Genomic DNA, 27218 nt, shown 5'->3' with positions numbered 1-27218 from the left:
TCATTTAATTTGATGAAACGTGGTACAGATTTTGATTTGATAGCTATCTTATTGTCCAAAGAAGCATTGAGCGGTGTCAAGTTATATTAATGAAGTTATGAAATATCACTTTTCACAAATGGTTTTTAATTGAGACAGTAATGACAATTTGGACGTATATCAGGAAAATACTGAACAATATGAAACTTTTCACCGATAACAATATCAGAACATTATAATGATACTGTGAGAGTCACTTGCTCCAAATATTGATTTGATGGCTATCTTATTGTGAAAGATTTTCAACAATTGCGATTGTATATGATTGTCTGAAATGAGGTCAAATTGTATTTGCTACTATTTACTATTTTGATCAGAAAACCCTGTGTCGTGTGGCGAAGGGAACTTTCAGTGTAATGACGGAGTATGCATTCACAAAACGTATTTTTGTGATGGATTCAGTGACTGTTCCGATAACTCAGACGAGAATGACTGCCGTAAGTATATTGATAGTCATAATTGCATATTGTTCAGACATCAAGTTCAATAACATCATTGGATGCCATATTTATAGCAATCCACTGATGCAATAAAAATTCATTTTACTAGAGAGTTAGAAAGGCTTTTCACTTGATGAAAACGTCACAAAATTCCCAAATGCCACTAGACAATCATACCAACGGATAATTATCCATCCAGCCAATCTTAACAGGAAAACACATAATGTGCTAATGGTGTAATACCAAACAGAATGAATCACATTAAGCCATATTTTTTTCTTTCAGCCATGCATAATGGCTGTCCAATTAATTCGTTTCACTGCAAGAATGACAAATGCATATCGATGACATTTTATTGCGATTTTATCGACCACTGCGGTGATAATAGTGATGAAGAAAGCTGTGGTAAGTGTATTTATTGTATTGTTGTCAGTGTCATCTGTTGGAGTAATACCCGAGAATACAGTCATCTATCTCTTCCTTTTCTAATACAGCAATTCTAGATCATCCCGTCGACCAACTTGGAGAGTTCATGGCTAGAAAAGTGAGACAATTACCCTTAGAAGAAACAAAATTATCAAAATAATTAAAGTAATAAAGGAATAGTGCAAAGATTTGCAACTTTTGTTTTAAAACTGTCTGACCAAAAATTAGCTCTGCCGTTTGCCATACCTACAAGATGTAGGAAATAATTTAAATGCCATGAACACATGCACAAATGCTGACATATTGCTATTGCATAATATTATAAGACTAGATTTGGATAGCAATTACTGTACAAAACACAAGATATATTGGCTATTGTTGTGTCGATACGTCTTCGGATAATATTGATCAAACTGATTCTTTATTTCTTTTGATTTTTTGTAAAAAAGTTCACCAAGACTGTACAACGAGTCAATTTGAATGTGGTAACGACCAGTGTATAGAAAAATCTAAACGGTGCAATCTTATTCCAGACTGTTTGAACGGACAGGATGAAGAATGTGGTAAATATTTTTGAACAATCAAAATTGTTTGACTGACGTCTTTGCTAGTTCTTTGATTACCGATCTGAATCTACCGACAAACACTGGAAACACCTCTTCTCAAGGTGTTTTCAACGTGAAACATTTCATCAAAATACGTTGTACATATTTTATCTACTCTACAGCACAGATCCACTTCTTGGTCTTTTGAAACTGCCCGTGAAATGTCTATTTTTAACCAGTTTAACTTTTTTCGACACCATGTCAAATGAAGCTAACCTCTTTATTCTGCTGTGACATAAATCTTCGGAATAGGAGTATTGTAAGCAGTGACGTTAATGTAGAATTTTGTTTGCAAATCGAATTTTTAGACGAGTGTGGTGAGTTTGAATGTAACTTCGGGCATTGTATCCCATCGAGTGCAAAGTTCGATGGAGAGGTTGACTGTGGAGGAGGTGGCAGAGAAGATGAAAAAAGCAACAATGCCAAAAGCAACAATATCAACAGTCAAACATGTCCGCCCGAGAACATAAAATGCAAGAATACCCATTGCTCTGATGGAAAGTGGGAGTGTGTCTATGATATTGATGAGTATGGGTATCCACAAGGATGTCGAGATGCTTCTCACCTCAGGAATTGCTGTAAGATTGATTTTTAATTATTGCAACATTGAGCTCAGTGGCAGTTGAAACACCATGACCTACAATAAGTTTTGTTAAACGTAAGTGTATCCGATGTCTGTCAATATATGCAACAAATTACGCTTCTGATGAGCTGTTCAAGTAGTTGCCGAATCATATAACAATCATTCACGTTTTCATCAACTATCCATACAAAGCGATAAGTATTGAAATGACTGATGTGGAATTGCTCTTTCTTTGAAAGCACTCTTCAATTGTCCAGATGACAAGTATAAATGTCATGACGCTTACTGCATACCACTACATCGTCGATGTGATGGGGTGTTTGATTGCCCATACGGATCAGATGAGCAAGGATGTGGTAAACATTTTAGGATACAAATTCCACACAAGCACAATTAATATCAAATGGACATGCACATATCCCATACTCAGGATCATGCAGGGACACTCACCTCTGGAGAAACAAATACTTGTAACCTGTGCAATAGATAGCAAAAATTGTAGTGTATCTCCCTTCGTAGACACCCTCAAAGTATAGTTTCAATTGTACAAACTCAGTGTCGAACAAAGCCATCCAGCCAACGACGGTCCCTATATCAATACTGTGCTCATTTCTTCAGCAGACTGCCATATAATCATTCGTTTATTACATATCATCCGAGTGTAAAAAAGCGTTGCTGAAATACATACTGCGGTGTCTTCTATCGGGGTCCGAACCCACAACATACGGCATCCAGTCACCTTGCGGAGAAGCAACAGACAGAACCGCTCGGCCATAAGAAATTGAATTAGAAAACCAGTCATGTGATCCATAATGCTCGACCTCTTGATTTATTTATGCATGAAGTTGAAACATTTATAATGTGCCGGCATAAACGTTTTTCTCTAAGCACGACCATTTTCATTCTAGAAATCTACAACTGCACAGGAAGCTACCAATGTCATGGGATGAAAAACTGCATTACATTGTCACAGCGCTGTGACAACATTAAGCACTGCGCATACGGGGACGACGAACTCTTGTGTGGTAAGTTAATCACATTTGAGTAGTATATATTCATATACAAGTTAATAAGATGCATATAGAAATCAATGGGTATTTAATGGCATTCTTTATAAATATAACGATATCCGACATCGTTTGAAATTTTTCCCTCCAATGAAGATAATCTGAGTTACCTTACATATATCACCGAGACGCTACATTTATTCGCCGATACAAATTCAATATCAATTTTACATTTGTGTGCAAATATTTTATTGAAGATCTCCAGTGTCCATCTACCTGTAAGTGTTTTGGAGCCATCATTGACTGTTCACACCAAGAGATGAAGAGTTTGCCTGGAAATGGTAGTACAACTGACATAAGAAAAATGTTAGTATGGAATATCGGTACCCTTTGTGTTGTTTTTCTAGGGAAACAATTTTAAAAGTTGACAGGAAGAAAGAATTAAATCTTGTGCCATGCTTTTGTTTGCAGGTAAATTAGCAACACAAGAGATAAAGTGCAATTCTTAATGCAGTCAGTATTCAAGACATTAAAAATATAAGTAATCGACACAACTAAATATTAAAAGTACTCAGATGTAAAAAAAACTGTATCTAAAAGTAAGAATAATGCGAAACACATAATTTATTATCACCGGCAATTTTTCAGGCATTCGCTGATGCACTACCTATATGTTCACTGATTTTATAATTTTGAAATAACAGATGATTCATGCTTTTATTGAAATTAAACGTTTAATGTTTCGCTATAGAGTTGATAAAGGGAATAGCCATTATCTCTTAACTTTGGGTAACTTTTATCGAGTACCAAACTCACAGGACGAAACCCAGTATTTATTATAGAGATGAAATGAAAATGCTTTGTAATATTTATCCGGAAATGATTATCAATATCAGCGAATTATCCCGCTTTCTGTCGTTTACAGGAACATGACTGGAAATGATATCAATCTTATTGATGACAAGTTGCAGTATTATCCATTGCTTGGAGAACTGTAAGCAAACAAGGAAGAATACATAATGTTGTTAATTTTTTCCACAGTAATTTTTAAAATTGAACGGTCATTGCAATACAAATTCTGTTGTCTTGGTATGTTACACAGCACCGCTTTGTAGACTTTGCTCGAACGTAATGTAACATGGCAATTCTTGCCTGTTCTGTTTTAGAATGTAAACACCCTACGATCTTAGCAACCAAATCAACATTACATGATATCACTAATGCCATGTGGAAAAACTCAATGAATATCACGAAATCTCCAGAAGGGGTTGACATCTAAATTATTTGCTTTGTTTTAAGATGTGCAATCTGATTTTTCACATAAATAAGTTAAAGATATGTAAGCAACATTTCAAACTTTGCAAAGAACCTAGTGTAAGCATCGGTTTTTATTGTTAATTTGCAAATGTATCATGATTGGAACTAAATTGGGATAATTGGATTGGCACTTTTTCTAAATAATAAAAAAATGTTTAATATTACACCATATTTACCATCTTTAAAATTGTATTCAAAATTTGTGATGTTGTGCTAATGTTCTGAGTAAGAATCATTGCATGACTGCAGCTAATGCAATATTGTTCAATACTTATGAACAATATTTATATTTGAATGAAAATGTGTGAACTTGTCTTTACTTTCTTTGTTACTGAAATACTAGTTCTAATTTGGATTTGTTACTTTGCCCCGACCAAAATGAAGTTTGTTCAATCGATTTACGGTTTAGTTAGCCAGGGTCATTTCAAAAGTGCCCTGACTACATTTAGTGTTTATTAAGCCCCAAACTGACGAAAAAGTAAAGGACATTTTAAAAGTGCCCTGACTCAAAGTCATTAATTAGACACATTTTATGCATTTTGTCTCGTTTTTTTAATAACATTTACACATAAAAACAACCTTTTCAGAGAAATGAATACGATTTCAGCGATATACAATAATTGACGTGTTTTTGTTGTATTGTTCGATAAAAACAACATTTAATTTTTACAGTATTCTATCATTTTGTAAAATTTAAGCTGTAAAACTTTCGATTTCATTGAAATTTCGTTATAATTACTCTCATCCAATTATCCCAATTTAGTTCCAATCGTGTTAAATATATCATAATTTTCACTCGCTATTTTTCTCTGCATTTTTCCCAGGGACTTGATGAACAATTCGATTTCAGAAATACGTCCTCGGAAGTTCGAATTTCTCGTGAATTTGTACTTCTTGTAAGTATGGCATATATAATCACCTTCCTGTATTCATATTGCTATTTCAAAAGTGACTCATCGATGTACAACTTTGACCTAACTTATTCAGTTTACTTTGTAATGAATGTCAACATTCAGTTGCCTTCATAGATATTAAACTATCTGTCACTGTGATTTACCTCCACTTACTCTTTTGTTCATATTTCTTGCTGAGCGCCAACTCCACTATCATATTTCTATGGTCCGATGGAATCCATTATATGGTGGTACCACTCTTACTGTATTGTCTATGAGTTGAGGTATCAGCCTTAGATCGTAATGCTTTCACTAACTGAAAGCTCACACATCAAGATATCGGGTGTAAAAACCACTTCAAATCTTTATTACATGACAGCAACGGTGAATGTCAAACTCTCCACCAAAACTCTAAGTTCTAACTTCTGTGTTAAAGTGTACAACGTATATTACCCTCCAAATCTACGTATTCTAACGATTAACTTAGCATATAGCTTTTATGAAATCAAAAGGACAGAAAATATTGTCAAAACACAATGAGATGATCTTTTAATATGAAGCTTGAGTTAACATCCAACACCGGGCATTTCTAATGACTTTAGTATCTGTTAAAATACAACATTACTCTAGAGAGATGGCTACTTCAAGACTAAGTGAATCACTGGAAGTTATGTTTGTAATCATTACTATCGGTTGACTGCTTCATTACTTTAGATCAAAGTTAAACATCCACAACAAAGGAAAGGTGATGCAGACTTTGAGAGAGAGAGAGAGAGAGAGAGACAGACAGAGGTGTCTGTGTCTCTGTGTGTCTCTGCCTCTGTGTGTGTGTTTGTAATTCCTTCCATTGCGTTGGAAGTAGTGTATGCAGGTTGCAGTGTTTAAAATGCTAATGAAAATGAAAAGTATATTTTCAAAATAACGATACCCTGTACGCGCATGCATAATCAAGGTTTGAAGATCAAATTATTTCGAGGAAAATGACCCGAGATAATCTTGCGTATATATTTAAGTTCATGATAAATAATTTGTTTTGTGGGGACACCTTCCTCAACACAGACCGACTCGATGGGGCTGCCCTTGCAGTACATGATCGGTATAAGGTGAATATGACCAATAAATTTGAAGGCCGCAATGCGATCGTGATGCACGATTGATGTCACTTATTATGAGTGACTTTGCCTATTGTAGCAAAAATTGCAGCCCTAAAAATCACGGTATACTTTGTAAGACAAACCTGCCATAACTGTGTAGCTCTGTCGGTCAGTCTACTTCTATCTTCGTCTTTGTACAACTCTTATGTGATGCAATCACTGTTGTTTTTCTTTCAGACGCCTCAGCTCAAATAGTATTAGAAGATTATTAAACCACACGTTTTACGGAATGAGAAACTTGAAGACACTGTGAGTAGACAATATAGAATGACGCATCAGTCATTTCTCGATCTTAGTTTCTAGTAAGAGTTCCTTCTCTCACCCAAAAAATTACGACTTTCTGATTCATATTACAGTAGATGAACTCAATTAAAACAAAGTATAGAAATACAAGGGCTTTAAACACATTGACAATAAAGTTGAATCAGGTTACCTTGTTCAGCCTATCTGGTCAACGAATGGTACACGCTTTTCTTGAATCGATTCTCCTTAGAATAACAAGTGCACCATAAGGTTCCGTTCGTGGAGCGTCTAACAAAGAGTATGCGTCTCTTTCCTCGTCATTTTCAGTCACTTTGCATTTTGAATAGTTGATCACCTGAATATTTTAGGAATAGCATTGTTGTGTCAGGTTGCATCACTTTACGTACTGCAAATATATGTTAACCCCCATGTTGACAATATTAATATCTTCCTACTCGGTAGTTTCTAACTTGCCATACGTATTTATCAAACCAGGTTTTCTTTTGTTAATGTAAATCTTTCTTGAGCGAGTTGTAGAAAAGAAGGGAAATGAATAGTGAATTGGAGCAGTAAAGTTAAAAATGCTGGAATAAAACTATCCCATCAATTTATGTTTGTGAAAGGTTAGAAGCGAAAATCAATTCAACATCACAAACAGACATACATTAAGATGTCTCTCAATTATTTTAAATATTCATAAAACAAGCGTCAACGCTGAGTGTGTTATAAAAATTGAATGTTTAACATCTTCTCATTTCAGTGATCTTGCGGATAACATGATAACTCATATAGTAGATGGGGCATTCGAAGGCCTTGATAATCTACGAGTTTTGTGAGTATATAATGTAGAACATTGCTTTATGTCAACTTTCTGAAGATAAGGATTTGACAGAAAAGTTGCTGAAGTTTGTACTTGGGTCGTTGCAATTTACTATTAGAATGTACAAAAATATATATCATATCAAGAGAAAAACGCTTCACTTGAGGTTTCCTTACCAAGCCCACATTCCCATTTCCCCGTCTCTGCCACATGTCCACCGAAAAGGTAAATAGAAAAACCAAAAGTAGTATAAGACTACTCTTCCTGCATAATTTATTCCAGAACAGCACCCCTACTTTCAATCAGTTACAGTGATCCCCTCCTCTACACCCAGATATTTTGGAGTCAACATTAAACATTTCTACCCTGTTGGTTGTCGTAAACTTGGTAGAATCCAAACCCCAAATTCTTGAAAACTCCGCTAGTCTTATAATCCCCGCACGTCCAATGACAGTTTCTAGGTTCCCAGTTTTTTCAAGGAATTACTGTTTCAGAGTGGCAAGATGAAATTGGCATAAAATATTCGAGGAAACACAAATTATAGGCTTTGAAGAGTTTGTCGGGAAAAGGGATCTTGACTGCAATAATAGGAGTCGCATTCAGGGACCAGAAATATTCTTAATCTTTTAAAATAATTTTTGCGCACTTATAAGTTTTTCCTCACAGACTGCTGAAACTGTGTAGAAAAAAACAGTCAGAAAATCAAAGTCTACGAAACGATAGGGGATTTGGGACTGTTGGGATTTTTGATGACTGTGTCCCAGAATCCTGAATATGTTCTATGAACTATTTGAATATCGGTGGTTTTGGTAAGTTTAGACTGAGGGAGCCTTTTCATGAAGGGCATCAGTTTTTACTTGATAGATACAACTTGACATAATAATTCCTGCCAGAAAAAAAAAACTCTTTTGAGGACCCATAAAAAACCAAAACAAAAGTATTCGGAAACATTTTGGAAATGGGCATTTTTTCATCTTCCAGAGCCGCCAGGTTTTGAGATGCCCTTAAGTGCAAATTAAGATGGACGATTGCATAAGCTTAACAAGAGTACCCTCTAGGGGAGAGTACAAGAGGGGTTCTTCTTATAAGCCAGTTGGTGAAGTATGGAACTCAAATGTGAAAGAGTTAAATATATGTTCGAACTTTCCCCAATAAAGTGTCGACAATTCTCTTACCAAATCAATAAGAACAATCAGGGCTACATGTGCAAAATATTGTACTGGAGGGACACTTTACCTAAGATTTCTCGATATCTCAAATTCAAAATGACCGTCATTCCTGTAATATATCTATCATTTAACAATTGTAGAAGAACTAAGATTGTGAATTTTTCCTTGCTCCTAAAGATTTAAAATGCGCCCAAAAAAGTGGTAGACCAGAAAAGTGATGGTAAAATTTTAGAACAAAACAAACACTGAGCAAATTTTAGGCGCCTAGGTTAAATCTGAGAAGACTGCGAAAAACGTGTTTTCTTTTCACAGTTAAAATCAAGAAAAGAACACTTATGGGAAAGAAATGTGCGATAGAATAAAAACAGGAATACGTATGAAAAAGAAATATATGACTAGGATGATTGAGTGTCATCACTTACCAGCGAGGAAGCCCCTGCAACCAGTTTTTAAAAATTCCTCAACATATTGTATGGGTCGAAGACTCTTACTAGAATAAGGGCATTCAAATATTCTCAATCCATTTTAGGGGGATTTTTATGCACTATTTTATCTTGCTAATTTTGAAACTGACAAAATAAAATTCATCTTTTTCAATATAAAATCTCAGAAACTCGAGAAATCTGTTTTTGTAAGGGCAGTCAAGTTCACAAACTGTTCAAGAATGTATCGTAGTGTTCCTTATTGTTTTTCCCACTAACTTTCAAAGTATCAAACTGTCAACGGTAAGAAATGTTTAATCTCACCTCAGAAACAATTCTGTAGGTCGGGGGAGAAGAATCCTTGAAACTGGTGGGGGTTATTCAAAAAATTTATACGAGTAACAAAAAATAATAAATAAACTCATTGCTAGAATACAATACTCAATCACACTTCAAGTAGAGTCATTTCGCTCACTTGATATCGGTGACAATGTTTCGGTTTGCATAAGAAAATAATTGTTTTAAACATTTTGAGCGAGAAATTGCGACAGCGTGTGGGTTTACTATATTTATGTCATCACCAATGTACATTTGTAACAAAATGTGCCCTTCTCAACTACAGTGCAATACAATTCTACATTTCAAAAGTGCTCCCTTTTCTTATACGACCGTTGCCTTTAGTACATTTGCCGATTAATTTTGATGATTGTTCAGTAAACGTAATTGCCCTGGCGTGGCACTTCCTAACTCCGGTAACATACGTAAATAAATTTCATTTTCGCGATCATTCAAACATTCTTAATTATGGGTCGATAATACTTGGTTTTCATGGGATTGCCTATCAGTGTTGTTCCAAACACCGGTTTATCTGCTGATAGTTGACGATCTTTATACTGATGTTATTTATCGATTTCAACGATATGCTTTATATAAACAATATGCTATATTTCTTTAATTTCAACAAGAGCCATTGTTTTCAATGAATGTTTGGATGCAACGCTTAATAAGAAAAGCAGTATCGCAAAACAACAATCAACCCTCGTTAATTTCCTTGCCATATTCAAACTTCAACAAAGTTTGTCAGATTATAATAAGACTATAACTATCTGTTGTGCAGATATAAATCACTTGTTACCAAGCAACAATGACACTTATCAGCGCCATACATTCCATTTTCTAATATCCGCAAAACACATTTTATTTGACTTTACTGCAGAGTAATGTACCTGTCTCTGACTATCCTAGTGCTAATAAAATCTCTTGCCGCCCCATAAAGATGTATAATGTAGCTGTAGGAAATTTATTCTCCGAAATTTCAAAATATGAGCACATCTACTTTTTTACAAGCTCATCAGTCATTTTGTGTTATTCCCTTCTTTTTCTGATTGTTTCTGCTTCAACAGTCTGATCCCTATATACGTACGATACCTTAAAATGTCTCCTAAATAAATCACTTCACGAGGGTAACAAGTTTCCCTGTTGGACTGAAAAGATAAGTGCTTAACATCAATGCAGTACGTATAGAACATGACAATGTCATTTGTTGTAGGTTTCTGACTGGCAATAATTTACTGTTGATAGTCTGAAGGTGTTCTTACCGCTGTCAAGTTTGAAGGAGATGTAAGTAAATGATTAAAATTCTTGTTAATTACAGTAACTATTGTATTTACAATATGCTGTGACGTATACCCGCACAATTTGTTAAAATTAGATGACCTAGAATCAAACAACTTTACACACGATTGGAACTAATTTGGGATAACTTGATGGTGAAGCGATGTCGGTATGATCAGTAAATGTAAGCTCATCTACTTTTCTTTTTAATTAAATTTAACATTGCAATATTTAGCCATAGAACACCTAACAATTTTGATAAATTTGAAAACTATGAAGATCCTACCTTCAAAATTACTTCCAATCGTGCCTTTTATAAGATTCCATTAAATAACTGGAATAAAAATGATGGGCATTTATATTATCATCACTAAATATTGAATTGAAAATGATTACATATTCTTACTTTTTGACAAATTAATGGATGGTGATAAAATTGAAGATTACCGCAGTCGAACAAAAAAAGAGCATGTGAAATACCTCACTTTAAATGGGGTGAGAACACCGCCAAAATTATCTTGAGAACTTTATTTAAACTTATCTCATTATTATTATTCCATTTTTTGGTGATTTAATGATAATTATTGTCAGTATTTGGCCATTATTTTGCAATCATTTCATAATTATATGGATATTATTTTGACATGGTTATGAACTTATTTGGTAATTCGGTTGTTTTGACATTATTCAGCATTGATGTCTTGATTTGGAACTTATTTCATCATTATTATGCCATTATTTGGTGATTTGGTTATTTTTATGTCATTATTTGTTCTTTATTATGCCATTATTTGGTCATGATTACGATATTATCTTGACATTATTATGAATTTATTATGTTAATTCGGTTCTTTTGCCATTATTCGGCATTGATGTCTTGATTTGGAACTTATTTTGTCATTATTATGCAATTATTTGGTGATTTGGTCATTTTTATGTCATAGGGGGAATTTCAAATCAGATACTTAAAGCCCCAATAGCTGCAAATGTTTAATAAATCGATCTCAAAATATCCTTCGTTTTCCAAGATGTTTCTTTGAATAAGACCCATTAGAGACTGAAAAAGTGTATAACGCTGCCATGAGTGTTATGAGTGGCATGTAAATGCACAGGTTTTAACGTCATTTTAGATTTCCCGCCATTTCAAAAGTTTTCATATGACAGAGAAAATAAAGATTACAACAACAAAATGTTAGCCACCGTGTGATGCATTCAAGTAAATGGCATCATACTTGTTTCTGTTATGATCACGATGTATATGTGCAGGAAAATACTGTTTTTTGTATTTTCCCGTGGGGGCGCCATTTTATGGGTGCGGCACCCATTTATTATTAAACCTGTTAAAACGTGTAGGCATGGTCCAAATCAGCGAGCAGTGATACTTCAATACACGTCCTTCAGCAAGTACATTTAAACGAACCAACTCTGGTTTGAAAATAAAATCATGAAAATAATGCATAAAATTAGCAGCTATTGGGGCTTTAAAAGTATGGGGTGAGTACACCGCCAAAATTATCTGAAAACTTTATTTAAACTTATCTCATTATTATTATTCCATTGTTTGGTGATTTAATGATAATTATGTCAGTATTTGGCCGTTATTTTGCAATTATTTGATCATTATGATGGATATTATTTTGACATGATTATGAACTTATTTGGTATTTCGGTTGTTTTGACATTATTCAGCATTGATTTCTTGATTTGGAACTTATTTGATCATTATTATGCCATTATTTGGTGATTTGGTCATTTTTATGTCATTATTTGGTCTTTATTATGCGATTATTTGGTCATGATTACAATATTATCTTGACATTATTATGAATTTATTATGTTAATTCGGTTCTTTTGCCATTATTCGGCATTGATGTCTTGATTTGGAACTTATCTTATCATTATTTTTCCATTATTTGGTGATTTGGTCATTTTTATGTCATTATTTGGTCTTTCTTATGCGATTATTTGGTCATGATTACAATATTATCTTGACATTATTATGAATTTATTATGTTAATTCGGTTCTTTTGCCATTATTCGGCATTGATGTCTTGATTTAGAACTTATCTTATCATTATTATTTCATTATTTGGTGATTTGGTCATTTTTGTGTCATTATTTAGCCATTATTATGCGATTATTTGGTCATGATTACAATATTATCTTGACATTCTCTTGGCTTTCAATTATCTGACCTCCTTTATTATCTGAACTCATTATTGACCTGCATTGAACCCTACCCAGAAATCATTGCACATGGATATTCACAATGGCGGTTGATACCGTCTGTCCGCTCGCATATCTAGAGAGAGAAAAGCGGGCTTTGTGTAAGTTTTAAAGCGCAGCTCAGCACAACGCGTAATTAGAATAGTTGGGCGTGCTCGAAAACTGAGATCGACCACAATTTTGGATTAGAAATCGATTGTTTTCGCGGCGGAAACTGGGCTTTGGTGGGTAGCCGACGGTGGCCTATAGTATTACACCTAGCCAGCGTACAGGTCTGTGTACCGTGTGTTCTCGGGGTTATATGGCACAGGCCTACGGTACGTTTCGTAGATCGTCGTCGGACGGGAAGTGACTAAAACCGAGGTTCGGCCTTCGGCCTCACAGTGTCAGTCACTTCCCATCCGACGACGATCTACGAAACGTTCCGTGGGCCTGTGTTATATGGTGGAGGCCGTATAACACCGGAAACACACAAGACCTGTACGTACGCAGGGCTAGGTTACACCCAGCCTGCCACACAGAGATCAGTAAAGGTATCGATACCGTGGACGAAAACGACAATCGCCGCGCTGTGTTAAAAAAATCGCCGAGCTGTGTTAAAAGCTCCGTGCTGTGTTAAAAAATGTCCATAAGCTTATGTTACTATACCCCAGTTCCATGGAGCGAAGCGCGACCAAGATTATGTGTTTATGTTTATTAGATGCAAAAGTTTCTGAAGTCTCTCACGTTTTTGCCAATGCGGGCGCAGTGGATGGTGACCGCCTGCGCCCTAAAGCTCAAACACCATGATCCATGTTACACATCCCTGTTTCCGACACCCCTATATATTCTTAAGCTTAAGGCTTCTGCAGGAGCTAGTTTTCTGGTTGTTATGTCTTATTTACAATGTAATAAATATAAAACATTTTACATGTCATTGTAAATGCAAGACTTCAACCAGAGTTCACGCCGAAATCCAATTTTTATTCATTCCTAATGATACTCTTTCGTAAATATGTTTGACCTTGACAAAGCGATTACATTGTCGTATTTATTTGCCAAATATAGACCACACTGCATTTGATTGTATTATTAGAATCAAAATCATCTCAACATATTCGTGCCATTATGAAGCTTTCTCATCCAGATGAGTCCAGATGGGAATTATGAAAAAATGTGAAAGCAATACTTTTATCTTTTATCTTATTTTACGGCCAGTTAGAGTTGCAATCTGTAAGCTACAGACTGAAAAAGCGGTACTAAAAGTATCAAAGAAATTTTCGTTCAACGAAGATGTTTATCGTAGGTATGCCACATTATATTTTTGGTTGGTCGGGAACTCTTCTCGAGCTTGGTTTTTTTTATTATTTTTTATTATTTTTTATTATTTTTTTATTTCGTTCCACGGTATCGATACCTTTACTGATCTCTGTGTGGCAGGCTGGGTGTAACCTAGCCTGCGTACGTACAGGTCTTGTGTGTTTCCGGTGTTATACGGCCACCACCATATAACACAGGCCCACGGAACGTTTCGTAGATCGTCGTCGTATGGGAAGTGACTGACACTGTGAGGCCGAAGGCCGAACCTCGGTTTTAGTCACTTCCCATCCGACGACGATCTACGAAACGTGCCTTGGGCCTGTGCCATATAACGCCGAGAACACATGGTACACAGACCTGTACGCTGGGCTGGGTGTATTACTGTAGGCCACCGTCGGCTACCCACCAAAGCCCAGTTCCGCCGCCGAAAAACAATCGATTTTTAATCCAAAATTGTGGTCGATCTCAGTTTTCGAGCACGCCCAACTATTCTAGATACGCGATGTGCTGAGCTGCGCTTTAAAACTTACGCAAAGCCCGCTTTTCTCTCTCTAGATATGCGAGCGGACAGACGGTATCAACCGCCATTGTGAATCTCCATGTGCAATGATTTCTGGGTAGGGTTCAAATGCAGGTCAAATAATGAGTTCAGATAAAAAAGGAGGTCAGATAATTGAAAGCCAAGAGGATGTCAAGATAATATTGTAATCATGACCAAATAATCGCATAATAATGGCTAATAATGACACAAAAATGACCAAATCACCAAATAATGAAATAATAATGATAAGATAAGTTCTAAATCAAGACATCAATGCCGAATAATGGCAAAAGAACCGAATTAACATAATAAATTCATAATAATGTCAAGATAATATCAAGATAATGTCGTAATCATGACCAAATAATCGCATAAGAAAGACCAAATAATGACATAAAAATGACCAAATCACCAATAATGTAATAATAATGATGATATAAGCTCCAAATCAAGACATCATTGCCGAAGAATGGCAAAAGAACCGAATTAAGGATGTACGATCGGAAAAGTAAAAGTAATGTCAATCTTTTCAAATTGGGATTTTCGAATACCTACATATGTGAATAGTCCCAAAATGGGAAAAAAGATGGGGTCACCGCGCTTGTTTTTTTTACAAAATGACATTAAAAATTCAAGGTTTTTCACAAAATCATTAAAAATCAATAAAACAGGTCATCATTTTCATATTTATATCATGATTGCATTTTTCACGTTTACACTGTAAAAGATAAAGAAATTATAAACCTAAGCTACTTTGAAGATTTTACTTACATTAAAATTGAGTTAAAAAGTCGTGATATTTATTTTTTAACCAAAATTGCAACAAATATGCCCCAAATTTCAGGAATGCGAGAGGGTAATTTATTAATTATTGATAGTTTCTACTAATGTCAATTTTCTCAAACTTTGCTAAATAATAGCTCTTTTTGTGAATTTTTCAAAACAACATTTTGTTTAGTAGGTCACCGAGCTCGATTTTTCACAATTTCGCAAAATCTAACTAGGATTTACAGGTTCTGGCGATAAACCATGCTCTCCCGGGTTCGTCGCGCGGGGCGCTCTTCAAATGCTGCTGACCTGCAGTGGCTACCTGCAGTGGCCTTGTCCAGGCATGGTCATGATTCAAGCCTACCTTTTAACTTTAATGAGAGGGAAATGACAGAACAAAGCAAAGACTTTTAGGTTCTTCTACTTTTTAGAGTCTATATATTAATACAGCATACAAAAAATCACGTAATATTTATTGCCGTGACGCTTATCGGTGGGGATTATCCGATTAGGTTGACTTCGCTGCAGGCTAAGTTGTCACACACTACGTGGAGCCAGGAGCCGAGGCCGTGAACTTGGCGTTTCCCCAATACACGATGACAATCGTAAAGGCAAGCCCGCAACTGACACAAGTGTCAAGATTTTTGGCTAGTACACTCAAATCGACAATGCGACGGCCATTCTTCCATTCTCCGGTAGGTCTACTAGCGACACTATCATTGGGATTATAACCACGACCTCCTCTTGTACAGCGAATCAGATCTCTGACTTACGCTGTACAGGCTACGGTCATGTTGCATTTTTTTATCTCTTTGCTGAATTCTCGTACCTTCCAGCGTGTTTTGAGGGCACGCTGAACATTTTCTCGGCGCGATTTTCCTTTACCTGCAGACGACATTTTATACAACGCAAAAACGTTCGGAACGTCACTATGCGCGCGTGGTTACTATGGATACATTTCTGCGCGGAAATCGGTGCAGTACGCTTATATTTTGCCGATCGTACATCCTTAACATGATAAATTCATAATAATGTCAAGATAATATCAAGATAATGTTGTAATCATGACCAAATAATCGCATAAGAAAGACCAAATAATGACATAAAAATGACCAAATCACCAAATAATGGAATAATAATGATAAGATAAGTTCTAAATCAAGACATCAATGCCGAATAATGGCAAAAGAACCGAATTAACATAATAAATTCATAATAATATCAAGATAATGTTGTAATCATGACCAAATAATTGCATAAGAAAGACCAAATAATGACATAAAAATGACCAAATCACCAAATAATGGCATAAAATAATGATGAAATAAGTTCCAAATCAAGACATCAATGCCGAAAAATGGCAAAAGAACCGAATTAACATAATAAATCCATAATAATGTCAAGATAATATTGTAATCATGACCAAATAATCGCATAATAAAGACCAAATAATGACATAAAAATGACCAAATCACCAAATAATGGAATAATAATGATAAGATAAGTTCTAAATCAAGACATCAATGCTGAATAATGTCAAAACAACCGAAATACCAAATAAGTTCATAATCATGTCAAAATAATATCCATCATAATGATCAAATAATTGCAAAATAATGGCCAAATACTGACATAATTATCATTAAATCACCAAACAATGGAATAATAATAATGAGATAAGTTTAAATAAAGTTTTCAAGATAATTTTGGCGATGTTCTCACCCCACACTTTTAAGTATCCGATTTGAAATTCCCCTATGAACAATATCGGATCCCCATATTATTATTATTATTATATTATTATTATTATTATTATTATTATTATTTTTATTATTATTGTTGTTGTTGTTGTTGTTGTTGTTGTCGTTGTTTCTCCATGTTGGAAAACTGATTTCTCATTTTTTCTCCGTCATGTCATTCTTCTCTTACGTTAATAGGTCACCTTTCTCTTGTAGTCTAGTAGTAATATATGAAATATTGGCCTCACTGCCTTCAGCTTGTATTTGTTCAGAATTCATAAAACGTGGTTTTCTCTTTTGCCCTTTCAGATTTACCGATGCTTACAGGTATTGCTGTATGGTACAACAACTTGAAAAAGTCGAAATATGTATGCCCAAGGCAGACGCTTTTTCATCTTGTGAAGATCTTATGGCAAATCAAGTGTTGAGGTGGTGTGTTTGGATCATAGGCCTGTCGGCATTGATCGGCAACTTCATTGTAATCATCAGGCGTATAAGGAACAGGGAACTAGTGAAAGTTGATCCGTTCTTCATTTGGAATTTGGCAATTGCAGACTTTTGCATGGGTATATACATGTTCATTATTGCATCGACTGATGTTTATTATCGAGGAGAGTATGTCCGGCATGACGAATTTTGGAGGAAAAGTAATTTGTGTGCTTTTGCTGGATTTTTGGCAGCATTATCAAGTGAAATGTCTGTCTTCATGTTGACTATTATGACAATTGATCGTTTTCTGGTCATTGCATTTCCTTATAAGTTTCTCAACTTTAACTTGAAATCAGCCGTTGTGGTAACGATTGCAGGCTGGGTTGTTGTCACTTTCATCAGCTTGTTGCCGCTAACTGGCATACCTTATTTTGGTGATAATTACTATGGTCGTTCCCCGGTCTGCCTGTCTCTACATCTGACAAATGAGAGCTCTCCCGGATGGGAATACTCTGTCACAATCTTCCTCTTCCTGAATCTCCTGTCTTTTACCGTGATCTTTGCTTGTTATGTGCTCATGTATTGGCGAATACGTATGATATCAAAAGAGTCCTCTGTCAAATCAAGGGAAAGAGAGAAAGAATCAGCCAGAATTGCAAGGAGGATGGCTCTTATCGTACTGACTGATTTCTGTTGCTGGGTTCCAATCTCTGTGATGGGCATTCTTGCATTGACTGACACAGTCACAATTCCAGGTTCAGTTTATGCTTGGAGTGCTGTCTTCGTTTTACCTGTGAACTCGGCTGTGAACCCTTACCTGTACACAATATCTCATATCAAAAGAAAGACACCGTCTAAACGCTCAGCTCCTCCTGAACCTGAACCTGAAGCAAAGTGTCCTCTCGTTCAAGGCAAGTAATACGGTTTTTTTAATTTCACATTTTTTTGGTAAAGCAAACGTTTTATTATTATTGATATTTTTCAAGATTAATTATTGCGTCAACTCTCACAGTGGCTATATTTTCGGTATCAACAAAAATTAAAATTATCTGTTTCATTTTACTTGAAAAGTAAATAGTGCATTGGTAATATTAAGAATAGCACGTTCTGTACGATTTTTTTCATTTATCCTCGCGAGAACCCGCAGAAAATATATCATTCTGCTTTATTATATTTTAGATATTGTGCAAAGGATGGAAATGCGTGAGAACCCGTGCGACCCTCCCACTCAAGATACACTGAAGACGGGTGAAGAATCTGATACAATACAAAGTACAAACGTGACCATGGAGACTCAATTCTAATTCTCCTTGTGTAAGCAATTTTTAACTTACAATTTACAATGTGACATCTCATTATGTAATGCGAGTGAATAAACATACGTCTCTGGCTAAAACAACGCGAAACTTTATCAGCTTAGGGTGACTAACACACTTCAAATAATATTTCGGGTTAAGGTGAGGGAAAAGTGCAGTTGACAGGTACACTCATCTTCAAAGGTAAAGAGTACGTGCTTTCTTAAGGTCCTCAAGGTACTATTTGGCGTTCGGATATGGCTCTCTTGACCTTGAAGCAGTTTCTTTGGGATATGGTATTATCAGTAAACAGGTGTATATTTGATATCACGACATTAATTTGTAGGTTTTGACATCATTCACTACTAGTTTACAGCTTCATTTCGACATCCTCCTTAAAATTAAATAAATGAAACAAATTCTGACGGATTATATTGCCATGCCCTGTCCATTGCGTTTTAATTGGTCGAGCTGAACCACGTGACTTCCCACAAATACACAGTAATGGTTTGTTTTCATGCCCGTGAATATGAATAATATCGTAAACACAGTAACTTTACGGTCAAAACGAAAATCGTGATTTGTACAAAGATCATAATTAACCACAAAATAAAATTTAGCATTTATGGGCCAAGTTTAGACACTATTTCAATAAAATCTACGGATTTGCCAAATTTTTGCAACGCGCGCACTACTCACTGACAGGTTCTTGGGCCCCGTTGTCGTTCGCACGGAATATTTTCGTAAAGGTTTACGGTTTTTTGGGATTCGTTAATACTATAAGTGAAATAACAGACTCCGCGCTCACCAGTAACGTTTATTTATGGGCGCGGGCGAGAGGCAAGCCAAAACTTAACGGCCTTGGAAGGCTCCCCCGTTAATTATTGGCTTTCCTCTCGCCCTTGCCATCATATAATGTTAATGATCAGCGCGTCGTCTGTTATTTCTATATTATAACATTGAACAAAAACATTTTTCCAACCTAAGAGGACTACTGATATGTTTTATCGTTTACAAATACGGTACTGCAGTGTCAGCTAATATTATAATGTCTGGGGACATGATAACGTATGTTGTAAAATTATACTTTCCTAGCCGTTGCCTAGCTTATAAACTTAAGAAACAAAAGTGGCTGATCAGGGGTGTTTAGAGGCATATCGTTAATATGGAGTGGTATAAACTGCAGATGTGTAAAAATAACTCCTATGGTAGACAGTCTGGATATTACGTGACACCAAAATAAAATTACCGGACATCAAGATTTTCTATATTTTAGAATATACAGTATGTTTCTCACACTTTGGACATTAAGTGTGTTTTGTTTACACTGAGAAAACTCTGTACTGCGCCTTCCCAATTATTTTTGACATTTAAAAGTTGGTTTGAGAAAATTGGTGTCCACAAGAGAAGTTTTAACCAGCAGTCAGTTTGGACTAACAGTTGTTAGAAACTGGCCTACAGTATTTGTTAAGCTTAAATCATAATTCTTAGCTCATCTTGTTAATATAAATCTTCTTGGCGGATCATAGACTTGCAACTGATCTCCTTAAACTCGCAGTACTAGCTACGTGACAGAGTATGTCGAAGAAAGTTCTGATATTTCAGAAGATCATTGATTATTAATTTAAAACGACCTCAAAATGCTACGATTATGCAGAATATGCTTAACGATATTGTAGTTGATAATGTATGTGTGCTTAGTTTTGTAAGACGTACATCGTTTACGTTGTCTTTGCTGAATGCAAATTGATTTGTGTTTATTGTCGTGTTTATTCGTTTCAGGCGATGATGATGGTGAGATAAAGATTATGCTGTTGACGTTGATTTCTGAGATGACGACGAAGACTATGATGATGATGATGATGATGATGATGATGATGATGATGATGATGATGATGATGATGATGACGATGATGATGATGATAACTATTATGATAATGATATAATTTTCTATTTCATTAGTTGTAGTAGAAGTAGCAGTAGAAGTAATAAGTTTTGTTATACTGATACAATCAATATAATATTGTATAAGAGTTTAAGCACTATATTATCTCATTTCTTCAAGTGATATCTGATAAGGTAAGTTAATGCACGGGTCGTTATTTTATTACGAAATGCAAAACAAGCGTTTTTATTTGAAGTGTTTGAATGTGAATCTAACCAACATTTCTCAAAAATTTCAAAATACATAGCTTTCAGGCTGAGGTACTCCTTTGATATGTTCAATCCCTGCTCATTGCATAATCAGGGATTTTCATTCGAATTTTATCTATTGGTGATCGTTATCTGTGAATATGAAAATGTCTTTTCCACTAACGATAAAGTTTCGGGTCAAGAAAAAGTTGTTCATTTTAAGTTTTTCATGGTCAATGGAGTTCAATTGTATTCTGATTTTGACCGTTCAAGGGGTGTTCTTTCTTTTGACTGGCTCAGAGTGAGTGATTGCATGTATTCAAATGTACCAGCGTCGAAAGGCACGACAAAGTTACAGTTTCCTTAACGGACTTTAAATTTCTGAGTCGTTGCGTTGCTTGGAATTTGAACCATATTTAATATAATATCGATTGGCTTACACCATGAAAGAGCGCTGGTCAGCAGCTCAGTTAGACGAGGTGATGTTAAAGATTTATAAGGCTCGGTCATGTCATACGCATCAATTTTTTTTAGGAGTGCGCTTTGAAAAGTGATGCAAAATAATAAATTCCTATGCGTTAACTTACTGATTTAGACCATTATCATAAATATAAATAAAAAATAAATATAATAAAAAATAAATTAATTAATATAATTAAATATATTATGATATAATTCCTACTTGTACACACATTGTAAATTATTCGTAATGTGTTGTTGACGATATTGAAGTATTATACTTACATAAAAGTATGTTTTTTGCACTGATGATTAATGATATTTGTCATTTTACCAATAATGGTACGGATGTTTTTAACTTTTTTAGTTTTGTTCTGCCTGTTACACTTTTTTGTGAATTAGAATAGAAACGTTCAATTCATGGAACTTGTTGATACTTTTATAACTTACGACTGTACTTTGCACACGTAAGAAACTGTTTAAAAGCAAACAATGTCTCGATGTGTTCGTTGAAGTAAAAATAGTAATTGTGAATTTTAAAGATAAAAGGTAACGAAATTATCTAGTTGTAGAAGAGTATGTACTATTCGTTGGTCTTGCATCGCAAAACCAGAGAACCCTCATTAAAACGTATGACATTCTGAAATGTGAAGGAAACATATAACAAGCAAATAAGATTTGGGAAAACACTAATATTACAATGATTTTTTTTAAATGCTATGTTTATGTGTATGCTATTTAAATAAGTATTCGTTGTTTGTGTATGTAGTGTATTGTGCGTATTTATCAAAACGTATGTAAATTAACTGTGAAAGTTTGAAAAAAATGTAAGGCAAAAAGTTACATTCGTTTAGAGGGAGTGTATACTCTACATAAGTTTTAGTATTGCAAAGAGTTTGCAAACTCAATAAACAGTGCTCATTTGCCATGGACGTAGGAATAAAATACATCAGATGGTTGTTTTCAAGGTAGTTGATAATTCGTGTTTATAGGATATCTGATACCACTATTCCTACACTTGTTTAAGGCATTTCATTTTTTGATATTTGATAAATACTATGTGTTTGTATACATACGTAAGTAGTATTTTTGTGTGTACAATACAGAATTCATTTGATGGTGATATAAAGTGGATATTGCTTTATAAATTCTAGTTTTAGAATAATTGATAGAGTAATTACAATAATAATTTAAGAAACTTCATGTTACCCTATATGTGTAAACTATTTAGGAAAATTCTTAGAATTTATTATTACAATATTCTTATATACTCTCATAGTATTGATATGGCTAGTGTGGATAGTACAAGAAAATGTTAAGCATAGAAGGAACTTTGTTTAAGAGGTGTGTGTTCTCTGCATTGGACTCAGCATTCCATTGTGGAAGTGCCTGTAAACAATGTTAATTTGCAAATGGTAAAGGATTAATAACACACGAGAGTGTATTTCGGGATGGTCAATTTTGAAATCGCATTTCTAAGATAACATATTATATTTATAATTCTAGATATTACATGATTGTAATTTGTAAGGATATTTATTCAGTGTAGTCTTTAAAATATTGAATTTATATGTTCTTGTTAACCGGCTTAAAGTAAAATTGTCAGTATATGTAGTAATAACAACCTTGTGCCAATGCTATTATATTTATGATTGTAATTCTAGATATTACATGATTTAATATTTACTAAATATTTGGAATTTTAAAAAGTATTTATTCAGTGTAGTACTTACAATATTGAATTTATGTGATCATGTTAACCAGTTTAAAGTAAAATTGTTCAGTATATGTAGTAATAACAGCCTTGTGCCAATGCTATTATATTTATGATTGTAATTCTAGATATTACATTCATTAATATTTACTATATGTTTGGAATTTTAAAAAGTATTTATTCAGTGTAGTACTTACAACATTGAATTTATGTGATCATGTTAACCAGTATAAAGTAAAATTTGTCAGTATATGTAGTAATAACAACCTTGTGCCAATGCTATTATATTTATGATTGTAATTCTAGATATTACATGATTTAATATTTACTATATGTTTGGAATTTTAAAAAAGTATTCATTCAGTGTAGTACTAACAATATTGAATTTATGTGATCATGTTAACCAGTTTAAAGTTAACTTTTACATTATGTGTAGTAATAACAATCTTGTGTCAATGCTATTATATTTATGATTGTAATTCTAGATATTACATTCATTAATATTTACTATATGTTTGGAATTTTAAAAAGTATTCATTCAGTGTAGTCCTTACAATATTGAAATCATGTGATCCTGTTAACCAGTTTAAAATTAGCTTTGTCATTGTGTGTAGTAATAACAGCCTTGTGCCTATGCAAACCCTCTATTGCCATACTGTAAATTTCATCTAATAATCATAACCTGGTAGTCAGGCATATTCATTTCAATTTATAAAGCAGTATGTGATTGGTGCATTGCCGACGCTAAATCGCATTCTTTGTCAATATTGCGTACACACACATTATGTGACTCGGTTATCAGGCGAAACATAACGCCATGATAAGTAGCTAACAAAAAATGTATTCATCCGCACGTATTCGATCATTAGTCAAGACGATAAAATGACTTCAGATTTTTTGGCCTTGCTTCCTTTGTACGACTGGACAAGCTGTGCCAGATCCCCCAGAGAGGCCAAGTAAGTGAAGATAAGCCAAAAAAAGTCTACAAGTCTGTATAAGTAAGATACTATGACAAGCTGTAGACCAGTGCTCTTTGAAAGTCTAAAGTATAGTCTCAGCGATGTACAAACTGCTGAATATGATCAATAAGTTTGTTCTGACCGAGAGTTTGTCTGTAAAGTAATGTTTTGGTCGTCTTTTTGTTTGCTTTTATATCATGTACTGCGACTAAGACTTGCTTTGACCGATCGGTTTACCCTATTTCGAATTGACATATCTATTTCTTGAGAGACAATCCAGCCGTCAATATTTCGTGTCTAGGGATCTAACTACATCTCTGGATATATCTACTTCCATGCTGTGACAAAATATGACCACATATGCGCGACCTGGTGTTTTGCAGCATGATCAAATATGGCCATCAGGTTGGCATATCGTTTTGAAAATATCGCTTGAGTGACTTATCTTCACTTACTTGACGCATGTGTCAATATAATGGAAGTTCGAATATGGACATAACGCCAAGTTGAACACATTGTCGTTTTTATTGCGGCATGATATATGGCCGCAGGGACAGCCATTTTTGAGTCATTTTAGTATGTTGAGAGCCCTAACTGACAAAGTCTATACAAAGATTTCGTTTCAAGACAGCACAGAGCGGAACCTCAGATCTGTTAAACATAACTTAATTTTCATTTGATGATTAAAGTAAACATCTGTCGTGAAAATATGTCTCCGAGCCTTTCAAGAAACAAAATTTAATGCAATGCTATGTTATACAAAAGCCGTTTGATTTCTTGTAATTTGCGCACCAAATTAATGTTTCGATGTTGAAAATAACCCCGACACAGAATATCCAGTCGTTCGATGAAGCGAGGAAAAGCGCGTCTTTGAGTCGAAGATTTTGCAGTCGTGTGTGACAATAAGCATAGATATAATGCCCGCATTAGGTATTTTTTGCATCCGGCTAGGGGGTTTGCATTTCCACAATAAATAATCTCTGAAATGAATTGTACAATTTCATATTATACTGTCGTATTTTGTTTTGGTCAGCGAACGGAAATACAAATAACGTTATGACCAAGTCATCACGAGCCGGCGACGAGTTGTCATAGTCGCTGTGTGAAGAGTATTCATACCGAGCTGAACGAAGCAAAATATCAGGGGACAACTTACGAATCACATGCACAAGCCAATAACTTGTTCCTATGAATAGAATTTTCTGGAACGATTCTGCTTCAGCGTTTAAAGTTTTGAACATTTTACCATAATGTCTACACAGCAACTGTAAACTATTTCAAGGTGTTGCGAGTGAGCGGGTGAGTAACCGCTCTCACGCAGCGACTGGCGGACAATCGCTCGGTCTTCACGTACCTCCAACGAAGTTGTTCACAATTCAAAGACAGCATAGGCCTGTAAATTATATCTATACAAAGTCAAAACTATGTTAAACGGTAGTTTCAATGAAGTTTTAACACAGTTATCATATTTAGTTACACAACGCGACCAGCAGGGAATTGCTTTTCGAAAATTATACGCCGAAAAAAATATTGATGCCGCGACTTTAGAGGTTCAACGTGCAGCCCGGGCGCAGTTCCCGTTTTGCTGAGTTTGAAAAAAAACAACTGAAACATTGATTATGAAAATTTAATCACGAAGACTCAAAATTTGCAAAATGTGTGCGTTTTGGTTGATGTATTCTGATAATTATAACTGATGTTTACAAAAAATTTCAAGTCAGGCTTTAGTTTCGATTGTGGGAGCAGTGCCAGCCCTCACGTTATTTTTTGACAGCGAGGAGCACATCGCCAGGGAAGATCAATGAAATATAGTTTCGACGCAAAACATTTGAGTAAATAGACTTAAGGACAAACAATGCTTGTTCGTGATATAACCTATTTAAACCAAGATGATATGAGACCGCACTGAATTGTACAATCCATATTTTAGCAGAGTGAATAAAAGTGTAATGTCTTACTTTAAATATCATATACTTGTTTGAATTTTTATTGAAATACGAACTTCCAATTTATCCGCGGCCGTCTACATGCCTACACATCTACCCTCCCCCCCACACACACATACACATACGCATTATATATATATATATATATATATATATATATATATATATATGTAATGTGTATGTATGTATGTATGTATGTATGTATGTATGTATGTATGTATGTATGTATGTATGTATGTATATCAAATTATTTTCTTTTTATTGCGTTATCAGTTATCACACAACGTTAAGTCCTAAAAGTAGGACTTCATTGATTTGTCAGCTTATTAATGGTAAGAATTATCATACTCCTTACACCTATTTCAATTTATTCAGCTTCTTACAAAACCCGTTCAACTTTTGGTAAAGATGAACACTAGTTTTATTTTGTCGTGTTTTCGACTGTATGTTCTTTCGTGGACATCTTTTCAGCTGGTGAAGTCCTACTTTAAGGAAGCCACGTTTATGACAAACACTGGACGCTATCTCTCTCTCTCTCTCTCTCTCTCTCTCTCTCTCTCTCTCTCTCTCTCTCTCTCTCTCTCTCTCTCTCTCTCTCTCTCTCTCAATTGTAAAAGTTGACACAAGCCATTTTTGAAATTTTAAATTTATTAGCAAAAGGAATTGCTGAATCCAAGTCATCGCCCAATGATATATTGGCAGAATGAAAAGTTGCAAAAATTCCAAAATTGAACATATATAGTTGAATATTATTGCGAAAGCATATAGATGGAAGACACTGGCCCTGGTAAAAAAGCTGAGCAGCGACTAAAGAACTGCGAGAGAGTCGAGGTTGACTTGGATTCGCAGATATTTTATTAATTTTTATGTATAAATTAGCTTATAGAATCATGGATGGTTGTAATTTTTTCTGATATTTACTCGATACCCACTCATCATCGATCTGAAGCAAAGTTTGTAGCATTTTATTTCACGTTA

General features: G+C 34.9%; 1 protein-coding gene across 1 annotated transcript; it reads left to right on the top strand.

The window, feature by feature from the left end:
* The first annotated feature begins 823 nt into the window (after nt 1-823).
* On the top strand, nt 824-21774 carry LOC139144328 (G-protein coupled receptor GRL101-like). The gene is made up of 14 exons (XM_070715033.1): nt 824-884; nt 1355-1468; nt 1819-2088; nt 2333-2449; nt 3002-3118; nt 3358-3466; nt 4026-4094; nt 5242-5313; nt 6642-6713; nt 7468-7539; nt 10668-10738; nt 17615-18645; nt 18914-19048; nt 20812-21774. Exons 1-11 carry the CDS (start codon nt 824-826, stop codon nt 10702-10704), a joined length of 1110 nt encoding a protein of 369 aa, XP_070571134.1. The 3' UTR covers nt 10705-10738; nt 17615-18645; nt 18914-19048; nt 20812-21774.
* The last annotated feature ends 5444 nt before the right edge of the window (nt 21775-27218 follow it).

Source organism: Ptychodera flava, chromosome 1 (genome assembly GCF_041260155.1).
Source record: "Ptychodera flava strain L36383 chromosome 1, AS_Pfla_20210202, whole genome shotgun sequence".
NCBI lineage: Eukaryota > Metazoa > Hemichordata > Enteropneusta > Ptychoderidae > Ptychodera > Ptychodera flava.
Note: the sequence above shows the minus strand (reverse complement) of the source record. Positions and strands in the feature narration are given on the sequence as shown.

Bases quoted from the DNA above. Each gene is read 5' to 3' on its own strand.
- LOC139144328 (XM_070715033.1), top strand. From the start codon at position 824: ATGACATTTTATTGCGATTTTATCGACCACTGCGGTGATAATAGTGAT. The intron at 2,450-3,001 runs GTAAACATTTTA...TTTTCATTCTAG, and splicing joins ATCAGATGAGCAAGGATGTG to AAATCTACAACTGCACAGGA. The intron at 6,714-7,467 runs GTGAGTAGACAA...TTCTCATTTCAG, and splicing joins ATGAGAAACTTGAAGACACT to TGATCTTGCGGATAACATGA.